Source organism: Astyanax mexicanus, chromosome 23, assembly GCF_023375975.1.
Source record: "Astyanax mexicanus isolate ESR-SI-001 chromosome 23, AstMex3_surface, whole genome shotgun sequence".
Taxonomy (NCBI): Eukaryota; Metazoa; Chordata; class Actinopteri; order Characiformes; family Acestrorhamphidae; genus Astyanax; species Astyanax mexicanus.
Genome location: NC_064430.1, coordinates 20,443,942 through 20,456,806, shown reverse-complemented (window position 1 = coordinate 20,456,806; position 12,865 = coordinate 20,443,942). Strand labels below are relative to the sequence as shown.

The 12,865-nt window shown below is 39.3% G+C and overlaps 1 protein-coding gene across 1 annotated transcript in view; it reads right to left on the bottom strand.

The window, feature by feature from the left end:
* cntnap5b (contactin associated protein family member 5b) overlaps positions 1-12,865 on the bottom strand; it is a 149,712-nt gene that overhangs the window by 30,039 nt on the left and 106,808 nt on the right. Inside the window, exons 11-13 of the mRNA XM_049471072.1 lie at positions 11,394-11,500; positions 10,525-10,644; positions 7,797-7,997 (exon numbers count right to left, since the gene is read on the bottom strand). Coding sequence (XP_049327029.1) covers positions 7,797-7,997; positions 10,525-10,644; positions 11,394-11,500 — 428 coding nt within the window. The remainder of the gene's footprint in view (positions 1-7,796; positions 7,998-10,524; positions 10,645-11,393; positions 11,501-12,865) is intronic.

Genomic DNA, 12,865 nt, shown 5'->3' with positions numbered 1-12,865 from the left:
CTCCCAGGCACATTTAATTTTACACACACCAGCTACATCAAAATTTAGAAGTTGCAAATACAATCTAGATATAAGTGACTTTTTGTGAGGATCTAAAGATAATAAATCATCCCAAGGCTGCACTATAGGGCAGCTAGGGAAGAGAGATAAGGCACAATGTCTGATCTGGAAATATCGAAACAGATGCGAAGAGGGCAGGTTAAACTCAGAGGCCAGTTGTGCAAAGGTGCAAAAATTGCCATCTTTAAAAAAGTCACCAAAAGATTTTATACCCCTCTTTTGCCAAATAAGAAAGGCAGTGTCAGAAAGAGATGGGGGAAATAAATGATTATTCAAGATTATTAGCATTAACAAAGAAGGAGCTAAGAATTTAAAATGGCGTCTAAACTGGCACCAGATGCAAAGAGTGGAGATCAACACTGGGTTTTTGGAAAAAATTTTAATCTTAAGAGGTAAGGGAGAGGTAAGAAGAGCAAGTGGAGAGGAAGAGACACAGGTTTGAGTCTCCAGTCTGCACCACAACGACTCTGGAGAGTGAAGCCAATAAAGTATTTTGTGAACATGTGCTGACCAATAATAGAATGAAAAGTTGGGGAGAGAGAGGCCTCCATCAGATCTGAATCTTTGCAAAACTAAATTAATTACTCGAGGAGGCTTCCCATTCCAAATAAAAGAGATGATAAGCTGATCTAAATCTTTAAAAAACTTTTTAGGTAAATATATGGGAATGGACTGAAACAAAAAAAGAAATCTAGGCAAAACATTCATCTTTATGGCATTAATTCTGCTTAACAAGGACAAGGGAAGGGATTTCCACCTCTGCAAGTCCAATTTGAGTTTATTTAATAAAGGAGTGAAATTATTGCAAAAAAGTGTCAGGGTTGACCCAGGCAGAGAGACGTGGAGGCGGACGTATTCACAGGTAGGGCGAATTTATTAAATAAACATACATATATATAAAAACAAATAAACAAGTAAACAAGAAACAAAGAAAAACAAGAAACAGAGGCGAGCTAAAACTAACAAACAAACAAGAGATACTAAAGATAAACAAACGGGGAGACTATAAAACTAGGCAGGATAAACTAAAACAGGGCAAGGGAATAAAGGGAATAAACTAGGGAAAACACAGGGAACTAGAAAATAACAGAATAAACAGGAAGATAAATATATACTACAAACAAATAGGGAGGCTGACAAAAACAAACGAGGAAAACAATAAGGAACTAAACTAGATAGATAATAACTAACAAACAAAGCGGGAGTAGATAAACAAAGAAATAAACTAATAACTAAAGCTAGACAGGACAAGGGAGTAGACAATAAACTAAACAGAGCTAAGAACTTAAACAGGGAATAACTACTAAACTAGGAACAAAATAACAAGGGAAGAGAGCTAAAGGCTACGAGGAACAAGGAAACACTAAGAATCTAAGAAACGCAGAGAAAGAGACAAACAACAGGAGACAGTGCAAAGACCGACAGAGGACAAGTGACAGAGGAAGTCTATTTAACTAAACAGGAAACACACTGCGAGTGGAAACACCTGGGGAAGGGGTGGAGCTACAAATGAGACATGAGGTAATGGAAAATCACAGGCAGAACACAGGGGCACGGGTCACGTGGGACAACACAGGCACGAGGACAGACAGGAAACAGGGCCAGGCGTGACAAAAAGAGATGGTAGGGTGCAAGAGACATGTATCCCCAGATATTTAAAACCTGTTGGAGCCATTTTAAATGGTATAGTAGAATGATTAAATGTCAGGGCCAATGTGTTAATTGGATAAAACTCACTCTTCTGCAAGTTTACTCTATATCCCGAAATTAAGCCAAATGTATTCAACAGAGATAGAATTGACGGAATGGAAGAGGCGGGATCAGTCACGTATAATAACAGATCATCAGCGTATAAAGATAGTTTTAGCTCGACACCAGCACGTACAATACCCTGAAAAAGTGGAAGGGACTTTAAAGCAATAGACAAGGGCTCAGTAGCCAAAGCAAATAATAATGGCGACAACGGGCACCCCTGCCTTGTCCCACGCATCAATGGAAAATATTGAGAGCGAATACCATTTGTATGTACACTAGCTTGAGGAGCAGTGTATAAAAGTCTAATCCAGGAAATAAATATATCTCCAAATCCAAATTTATGCAGCACTAAAAATAGAAAATTCCATTCAACTCTATCGAACGCTTTTTCTGCATCCAGAGAAATAACTAATTCAGGAAAAGAAGTGGAATGTTCCATAAATATAGCATTCAAAAGCGTACGAACATTGAAAAAAAGCTGACGACCCCTGATAAATCCATTTTGATCATGTGAAACAACCCCGGGCAGAACACTCTCCAGTCTCAGCGCTAGGGCCTTGGCCAAAATCTTTACATCCACGTTTAAGAGAGAGAGAGGTCTATATGATGCACACTGATCAGGGTCCTGTCCTTTTTAAGAAGAAGTGAAATAGACGCTTGTGTCATCGTGTGTGGCAAAGTTCCTGAAGCTAAAGATTCCTCAAAGACTGCCAAAAGAATAGGAGCCAATTTATCAATATTTTTTTTTTTTAAATTCAACAGGGAACCCATCTGGACCAGGAGCCTTATTAGTCTGCATAGCTTTAATTGAAAACTTAATCTCCTCTATGGTCAGAGGTGAATCAAGAGATTCTGCATCTGGCAGATCTACAGTGGGAAACTCTAAGCGGTCTAAGAAGGCAGACACCTCATTGTCAGACGTGGCTTCTGATCGATAAAGTTCAGAATAAAATGATTTAAAAACTGCATTAATGGACAGTGGATCTAAAACCAGCTCACCCTCCGGGTCATGTATTTGGGGATTCAATCGAGAAGCTGCACGTCTTTTTAACTGATGGGCTAGTAACCTAGAGGCTTTGTCACCATATTCATAATAATTGCTGCGGGCATGTAAAAGGAGGCGCTCTGCATCGGAAGTAGTAAGAAGATCGAATTTAGTTTGAAGATCTAAGTAAGTAAGCTTTGAGGGATTCCCACAAAAGAGAAGCTGAAGTAGAATGATTTTTATTGTTAATAATAAAATCGTCTATAGAAAAATTGATAAAAACATTAAAGGCAGGATCCGACAACAGCAACGAATTAAATCTCCAAAGTGGTGAGACAAAAGAACGGTTAGATAACTTCACACTAACAGTGAGGGGGGCATGGTCAGACAAGACAATAGGATGATAAGTAGATGAAATTACCCTTGAAGAAAGGAAACTATCCAAAAAAAAATAATCAATGCGAGAATAAGTTTTATGTGGATGAGAATAGAAAGAGAATATTTTAGCACTGGGATTATGAGCTCTCCAAGGATCGAGAATAGCATTGTCTGTTAAGAAATCGAAAAGTACTTGAGACGTAGCAGAGCGGGTTTTTACGGGAGGGGCTGAATGATCTAAATCTGGATCAATAATGCAATTAAAATCTCCACCAAGAATCAAGAAATGAGTATTTAGAGATGGTATCGAGCTAAGTAATCCTGTCATAAAATTTGGATTATCGAAATTAGGAGCCTTTTTAATCAAGATTGCAACTCCTCTGGTTTTAGAATTAAATTTGGAGTGAAAAAAATCCCCAACCCAAGAGAATTGCTATTTGAGACTATCTTCATTCCTAAGGTGTGTCTCCTGCAGAAATACCACATCAGCAGTCAAATGCTGCAAATGATTAGATATCTTTAACCGTTTAAGTGGATTATTTAAACCTCTAACATTCCAAGTCAGGAAACTTAAAGGGAACTCGCCTGACACTGTCTTAGAATTAGAGTCAGTCATTTAAGTCATCGTACAATAAATGTGAAACATCGTACAGGCCAACTGGATATACATATATATATAAAAAAAAACAAAAAAAAAAAAACGCCCCACCCAACTTCCAAACAGACTCCAACAGGAGTCAATCCTCAGCTCAGTGCGAGCACAGAACATTAGTAAACTCCACAGAACAAGCAAAATTACAACATACTGCAAGTATCTTACGGTGCACCGCACCGCATGTCGGCGAAAACAGGAACGGCGAAACGGGTAAGTAGACCAAAACCAAGCCTCAGTCGAGGAAAAAAAGGAAATTAACAGTGCACCATAAGTAAGAAACAACCTCGCTCTGCGGAGCTCGCGCTTTCCGCGACCTATGCCATACTGCCCTGGACCACAAGTCGAATCAGAAAAGAATTATTATTGTCCATTTCTTAATTCCTCTGTATTGCAGAGCTAAAATTAGCTTTGATTAGCTGTTATTTTATTCTATGTTACCGTTCTGCTTTCTGATTTCTGTTGCACTATTTAAGGTGGAATGGGAAAATTAGCTTGCAAGCTACTGAAACAAACTACTATTCAAACTACTCTACTACTCTTTTTTATGCTTGTTACTAAGAATTCAACCATAAAACAATGAAACTACACATTAAACTATGCTACTATAGTGCTAATGGTCACTTTAAACAAGGAAAATACTTACATTTATGGGTTTCTTTGGTCGTTTGTTCCACACCATCTTACCAGTGATTATCAAAACCCCTTGGTTTGAAGTGTGCATCTGAAAAATCTCCATTTGAAATCCTAACAAGCCCAATTCCTTTCACGTTACCTACCCCTCCATCCTAACAAGAACTGGGAAACCCCTATGCTCTACGCCCAAGGGGTAAAATGGGATGTGGGCTGAGTAAAGTGAAGCATGGTGATGGGAGCATCATGTTAAGGAGGTATGGTCCAAAATACATGAAAAGCAACCTGCTCAAGTCTGATAAGAATGGTAGTCCAGTCCTTATGACTGGTTAAACCATGAAACGGTAAAAATTTCTACAGTGACAAAATCAAACCAACCATTAATTTGACGAGGCTGAATTTGAAAATTGTGCTTCACAAGCATTTTCCAATCGACCTGAACATCCTGGAGCAGATCTGCACAGTAAAAATAGGCCACTAATCCTTTCCAAACAGTGAGCAAAGCTGACTGAAAGTCATACCAACATCAGATCCACTGTATTATCAGTAATTTTCCCTGTCTGTAGGAGATAAGCAGGTAATCATAAGTTTTATGTGATAACTGCCCATCCCTCTCCGCTTCGTTAAACTGTCACCTGATTGGCTCATTAAGGCGTCTGACCCGTTTGGCTGCTTTCGCTAAAGTGATTTCTCCTCCGATGTGTAGCGGTAGTGTTATTCTGATGAGGGCGTTATGAGGCTGAATCTAATTACAGGGCTAATCAATAGGAAATGGTGACAGTTATAGACTAAGTGTCCCCTGAAATCGCTCATCAATTAGCGGTGTATGCAGTAAATTGGCGTAATAAGCAGCAGGCTGGGTGTGTTGGAGCTCAGTCAGATCGCAGACATGAAGAAGCTTCCATGCAGATCACACAAATAGAGCACCAGGCCAACAGGAAGTGATAGGGGCTTTCTGTCGGAGTTGATCAATATAGGTTAAAATACAGCTCTGGAAAAAAAAATAAGAGATCACTTAAAAATGATGAGTTACTTTGATTTTACCAATTTGAAAACCTCTGGAATATAATCAAGAGGAAGATGGATGATCACAAGCCATCAAACCAAGCTGAACTGCTTGTATTTTTGCACCAGGAGTAAAGGCATTATCCAAAAGTAGCATGTAAGACTGGTGGAGGAGAACATGATGCCAAGATGCATGAAAACTGTGATTAAAAATCAGGGTTATTTCAGTAAATATTGATTTCTGAACTCTTCAAAATGAAAGAATATGAACATTATTTAAGGTCTGGAAGCTCTGCATCTTTTTTGTTATTTCAGCCATTTCTCATTTTCTGCAAAATAAATGCTTTTAATGACAATATTTTTATATAGAATTTGGGAGAAATGTTGTCCTTGGTTTATAAAATAAAACAACAGTGTTCATTTTACTCAAACATAAACCTATAAATAGCAAAATCAGAGAAACTGATTCAGAAACTGTTTTCTAATTCAGATTTTTTTTTCCAGAACTGTATACTGTATAAAGTGGTGTGAAAAAGTGTTTGCGCCCTTTATGATTTCTTTTTTTTTTTGCATGTTTGCCACTCTTGAATGTTTTAGATCATCAAACAAATTAAAATATTAGTTAGAAACAATGCAAGTGAACACATGATGAAGGTTTTTAATATTTAATGGAGAAAAAATCCAAACCTACATGGCCCTGGGTGAAAAAAGTGTTTGCCCCCTAAACCCAACACATAACTTGTTGGGGAACCTTTATAATGTAGCAACAACTGCAATCAAGCGTTTGCGGTAGTTTGCAATGAGTGTTTCAAAGCGCTGTGGAGAATTTTTGGTCCACTTCTCTTTACAAAATTGTTGTAATTCCACCATATTGGAGGGTTTTCGAGCATGAACTGCCTTTTTAAGGTCTTGTGACAGCATCTCAATCGGATACAGGTCAGGACTTTGACTATAGGCCACTCCAAAGTCTTTATTTTGCTTTTCTTTAGCCATTCAGAGGTGGTCTTGCTGGTATGTTTTGGGTCATTGTCCTGCTGCAGAACCCAAGTTCATTTCACTTTTTCTCGCATGGTTATGTAGGACTTTCTTTCTCCCTTAGTTATAAAAAATGCATTTTGTGTTGTCTTACACTAAAATTTAAATTGGTTTGATGATCTGAAACATTCAAGAGTGACAAACGTGCAAAAACTTTTTTACAGCGCTGTAGATACTGTTGCTGTCCAAAGACAAATATGTATCTCAACTTCTGTCAATTTGTACTTTTTTGCAACAATTGAAAAAGTAGCATGATGAATGGATCAATTAATATCCTTCTATTATAAAGTTTCTGTAAAGTTTACTGTATATCTTCCTTTCCTGGCACGGTCCTGATGAGAGCCAGTTTCACCATAGCGCTTTTTGATGGTCTTTGAGACTGTACTTAAGGATGCTTTCAACGTTTTTTTTTTTTTCTTTATTCTACCTCTACACAACACAACTAAAGTTGTGGTCTCAAAAACAATAAAAGGACAAGAAATTCAAATAATTGAATCTCAAACAGTTCAGCACAGCTGATAACTAGCTTTTCAAACCATCACTGATTGTGGAAACTTCACACTAGACCTCAAGAAGCTTGGTCTCTCCACTCTTCCTCCGGACTCTGCTCCCTTGATTTTCAAATAAAATGCCGAATTTACTAATGGTCATAGATGGTTTGGAGAGACATGTCATCTGCTGGTGTTGGTCCACTGTATTGTATTGTAAGTCCAAAGTCAGAGCAGTGTTTTCCCGGAGATGTGGATTTCATTTTCCAGCAGGACTTGGACTTTTTCTTAGACACAATTTCACATTTTGAACTGAATTACTTACATAAAGTAACTTTTTAATGATGTTCTAATTTTCTAAGATGCACTAGTATAAAGCATTACACACAGAGACCACATAAAATGTGCTTGATATGTTGTAGACTTTCTGATCTAGTTGTCTAGCCATCATAGTTTGGTTCTTGTCAAAGAATCTTAGACATTTGCCCATTTTTCTGGTTTAACCCATCGATTTCAAGAACTGAAGGTTTTTCAACAAGTGGCCCTACCTTTTCTAACCCTACACACCGGTGCGTAATTTCAAGAGGACAATGCTCGTCCACAAACTGCTGCCATCTTAAGAGCTTGACTTGAAGACACTATGGACTATGCTATGGACACCATTAGGAACCTCTACAACTCCATGCTAAGACCACTGGCATGTTGAGATACACACGTGTAGATGAATAACTATTGCTGATATCAGTCTATACATAAATATGTACAGTACATCAGCACATGCTGATGTAAACTTGCGTAGACTGACCCCAGGTGTTGAAGAGCCGGGACTTCCTGCAGCGGTACAGCACTTCCTGTTGGCAGTGCTCGGCGCGATGTAGCAGGGTGCTCAGCTGCTGCAAGGTGGCGCTGTAGTTCAACTTCATCACGTGGGGTTTCTGCAGAGACGAGCCTTTAACGCTGACTGCCACGGAGCTGTTATGACCCACCACCATCCACACCTTGTCCTCTGGGGATGCACCCACCCACACACACACACACACACACACACATTATTAGTGTTTAATAACATGTACATTCAGTATGAACAGTGTGAACAATAGACAAAATGACAGCAATGTTTCTAAACAATCATATAAATATCTTCAGGCAATAGAGAAACAAAAATCACACTCAGAACACCAGAGCTGATGATCTCCACCAAATCCCAGCATCAGGTCAATGTAAACATCATATGTGAAACAGGAATATTCTAGAATATTCTCACTGCTCCATCAGGCTTAACTGCTCCTTCTTCCTGGAACATTCTGAAGCCCATTGACAACAGAACATTGTGTGCACTTGTTTGACATGACTGACTCTGACCCAAGAGACCCAAGGCCAAACACAGACTTAAATCTATTCAGACTTGCATACAATAGACTCAAAACTAATCAGAATTGCGTTCTAAAGACTCAAAACTATTCAAACTTGCATCCTAAAGACTCAAAACTATATAGACCTGCATCCAATAGACACAAATCTATTCAGACCTGCATCCGATAGACTCAAAACTATTCAAACTTGCATCCAATGGACTCAAAACTATTCAAACTTGCATCCTAAAGACTCAAAACTACTTAAACTTGCATCCTATAGACATCCTATAGCAATAGACCCAAAAATATTCAGACTTGCGTCCCATAAACACAAAACTGTTCAGAATTGCGTCCTAAAGACTCAAAACTATACAGACCTGCATCCAATAGACTCAAAACTATACATACCTTCATCCAATAGACTCAAAACTATTCAGACCTGCATCCAATAGACTCAAAACTATACATACCTGCATCCAATAGACTCAAAACTATACATACCTGCATCCAATAGACTCAAAACTATTCAGACCTGCATCCAATAGACTCAAAACTATTCAGACCTGCATCCAATAGACTCAAAACTATTCAGACCTGCATCCAATAGACTCAAAACTATTCAGACCTGCATCCAATAGACTCAAAACTATTCAGACCTGCATCCAATAGACTCAAAACTATTCAGACCTGCATCCAATAGACTCAAAACTATACATACCTGCATCCAATAGACTCAAAACTATACATCCCTGCATCCAATAGACTCAAAACTATTCAGACCTGCATCCAATAGACTCAAAACTATTCAGACCTGCATCCAATAGACTCAAAACTATTCAGACCTGCATCCAATAGACTCAAAACTATACATAACTGCATCCAATAGACTCAAAACTATACATACCTGCATCCAATAGACTCAAAACTATTCAGACCTGCATCCAATAGACTCAAAACTATTCAAATTTGCATCCAATAGACTCTAAAACTATACATACCTGCATCCAATAGACTCAAAACTATTCAGACCTGCATCCAATAGACTCAAAACTATTCAGACCTGCATCCAATAGACTCAAACCTATTCAGACCTGCATCCAATAGACTCAAAACTATACATACCTGCATCCAATAGACTCAAAACTATACATAACTGCATCCAATAGACTCAAAACTATACATACCTGCATCCAATAGACTCAAAACTATACATACCTGCATCCAATAGACTCAAAACTATTCAGACCTGCATCCAATAGACTCAAAACTATTCAGACCTGCATCCAATAGACTCAAAACTATTCAAATTTGCATCCAATAGACTCTAAAACTATACATACCTGCATCCAATAGACTCAAAACTATTCAGACCTGCATCCAATAGACTCAAAACTATTCAAATTTGCATCCAATAGACTCAAAACTATTCAGACCTGCATCCAATAGACTCAAAACTATTCAGACCTGCATCCAATAGACTCAAACCTATTCAGACCTGCATCCAATAGACTCAAAACTATACATACCTGCATCCAATAGACTCAAAACTATACATAACTGCATCCAATAGACTCAAAACTATACATACCTGCATCCAATAGACTCAAAACTATACATACCTGCATCCAATAGACTCAAAACTATTCAGACCTGCATCCAATAGACTCAAAACTATTCAAATTTGCATCCAATAGACTCAAAACTATTCAGACCTGCATCCAATAGACTCAAAACTATTCAGACCTGCATCCAATAGACTCAAACCTATTCAGACCTGCATCCAATAGACTCAAAACTATTCAGACCTGCATCCAATAGACTCAAAACTATTCAAATTTGCATCCAATAGACTCAAAACTATTCATGCATCCCATAGACTCACAACTTGCAACCTAGAAACCTGACTCAGTCTTGCATTTCTAAGATTTGAAACATGATTCAGAAGACCAAAGACTTGCACCACAAATACTCTTATCTGTAAAGAGGGAATAAAGTAAGTAAGAAATCGAGCTTGATCTTGTTTTTCTCTTCAACTCTCGCCTTAGGAGAGTAAACAAAATAAACCAACACTGCCAGCAGCCGAGAAAGACATCTCCTGTGGTCACTGTCCTACCAGCAGTGTGCTGACCCATGTATGATTCCCCCTGGGTCTTAAAGTTGGAGAGTTTATTTGCTCACCGGTCATGTTGCAGTAGACGACGGTGGGCCTGAGTGGACCGCTGCCATCTGGATCAATGGAGAAGAATCCTGAGGCACTTCCTGTCAGCCGGTGAGCCTCACAGGAAGCTTCAAAGATGGCTGAACAGAGAGAAGAAAGCTATAGTTACAGATAATCACTTCAGAAAACAGAGCATGTGTTTCTAATAAATGACCAGAGAGCGTAGGCACAAGATATGGTGTGGGGGTGTTTCTAATAAAGTGACCAGGAATGGAATCTAAATAATGGTAAAGTGATTATTTGAGAATGTGTAAGGTTGGTGTTTCCAATAAAGTGGCCAATGATGAAACACAAGGTGGGTGTGTTTCTAATAAAGTGGCCAGAGAGTGGAAACACAAGGTACCGTAGGGGTGTTTCTAATAAAGTGTCCAGAGAGTGGAAACACAAGCTGGGTGTTTCTAATAAACTGGCCACAAAATAAAGTAGTGGTGTTTCCAATAAAGTGGCCAGAGAGTGGAAGCACAAGGTACAGTAGTGGTGTTTTTTTAATAATGTGGCCAGAGAGTGGAAACACAATGTACAGTATTGGGTGTTTCTAATAAAGTGGCCAGAGAGTGGAAGCACAAGGTATAGTATGGGTGTTTCTAATAAAGTGGCCAGAGAGTGGAAACACAGGGTACAGTAATGGTGTTTCTAATAAAGTGGCCAGAAGGTACAGTATAAGTGTTTCTAATAAAGTGGCCAGAGAGTGGAAAACAAGCTGGGTGTTTCTAATAAAGTGGCAAGAAAGTGCAAGCACAAGGTATGGTAAGGGTGTTTCTAATAAAGTGGCCAGTGTGTGTAAACACAGGGAGTGGTAGTGTGTGTACAGAAAGGTGTTTGTACTCACAGTTATGGCAGGTAGCTCCGGTGTAGCCGGTTCCGGAGCAGTCACAGTGGAAGGTGCTCCAGGACTGTGAGCATTCGCCCTCGTGCTCACAGTAATTGGGCAAACACCTGCAGACGACACAGTCAGAGAGACAGAAACAGTCAGACACAGTCAGACATCTAATACCACAGAAACAATCCAAAACATCATAATAAGAAGCCACTGAAAACGAAATGATGAACCACTACTTTATTATAAACTTAAAAGCACTTTCACTTACTGACCTCCTTACTGTAAACACCCACAATGCACTCTCCCTCACTGGCCACTTTATTGGAAACATCCACCATACATGTACTCTCACTCACCTCAATGGCTATTGTATTGGAAACACTCACCACTCAAGTTCCTCCACTGACCACTTTATTGGAAACACCCTTCATGCCCTTTTTGACTTTTTTGTCCACTTTACCGTAGACGTCCTCCACACATGTACTCTCAATGGCCACTTTATTGGAAACACATATCATCACTGGCTATTTTATTGAAAACATCCACTATTCACTTCCCCTTAATGGTTCCCCTTGAAAAGCACTCACTGTGCACATTTCCTTGCTGGCCACTTTACTGGAAACACCCAGAGTGCACATTCTCTCAATGCCTGCTTTATTCCAAACATTCACCATGCACTCTCCTTTGCTGGCCACTTTAGTGGAAACACCCACCGTGCATGTTCCCCTGCATGCAAATTCAAAGAAAACAAACACCATGCACTTTCCCCTGCTGGCCACTTTATTAGAAACACCCACAGTACAATTCCCTATAATGGCTACCTTTCTGGAAACAATCATTGTGCATGTTCTCTTGCTGGCCGCTTCACTGGAAACATCCACTTTGTACATTCCCTTCCTGCCCAATTTATTGGAAACTCTCATTGTTCACGTTCCCTTGCAGGCCACTTTATTGGAAACAACCACCGTGCACTTTCCCTTGCTGGCCACTTTATTGGAAACACCCACATTACAATTCCCTTCAATTGCTACTTCAATTTACTGGAAACACCCACTGTGCATGTTCCCCTGCTGGACACTTTATTGAAAACATCCACTATGTACATTACCTTCCTGGCCACTTTATTGGAAACACCCACAGTACCCTTCACCTCAATGGCTACTTTATTGGAGACACCTATTGTTCCTCTGCTTTTGCTGTCCACTTTATTGAAAACACCCAAAGTACCCTTCACTTCAATGGCTACTTTATTGGAGACACCTATTGTTCCTGTGCCTTTGCTGGCCACTTTATTGGAAACACCCACTATGTACATTCCCTTCATGGCCAATTTATTGGAAACACCCACCGTGCATGTTCCCTAGCTGGCCACTTTAGTGGAAACACACGTAGTACACTTTACCTCAATGGCTACTTTATTGAAGACACCCATTGTTCCTGTGCCCTTGCTGGTCACTTATTAGAAAACACCTATTGTGCAC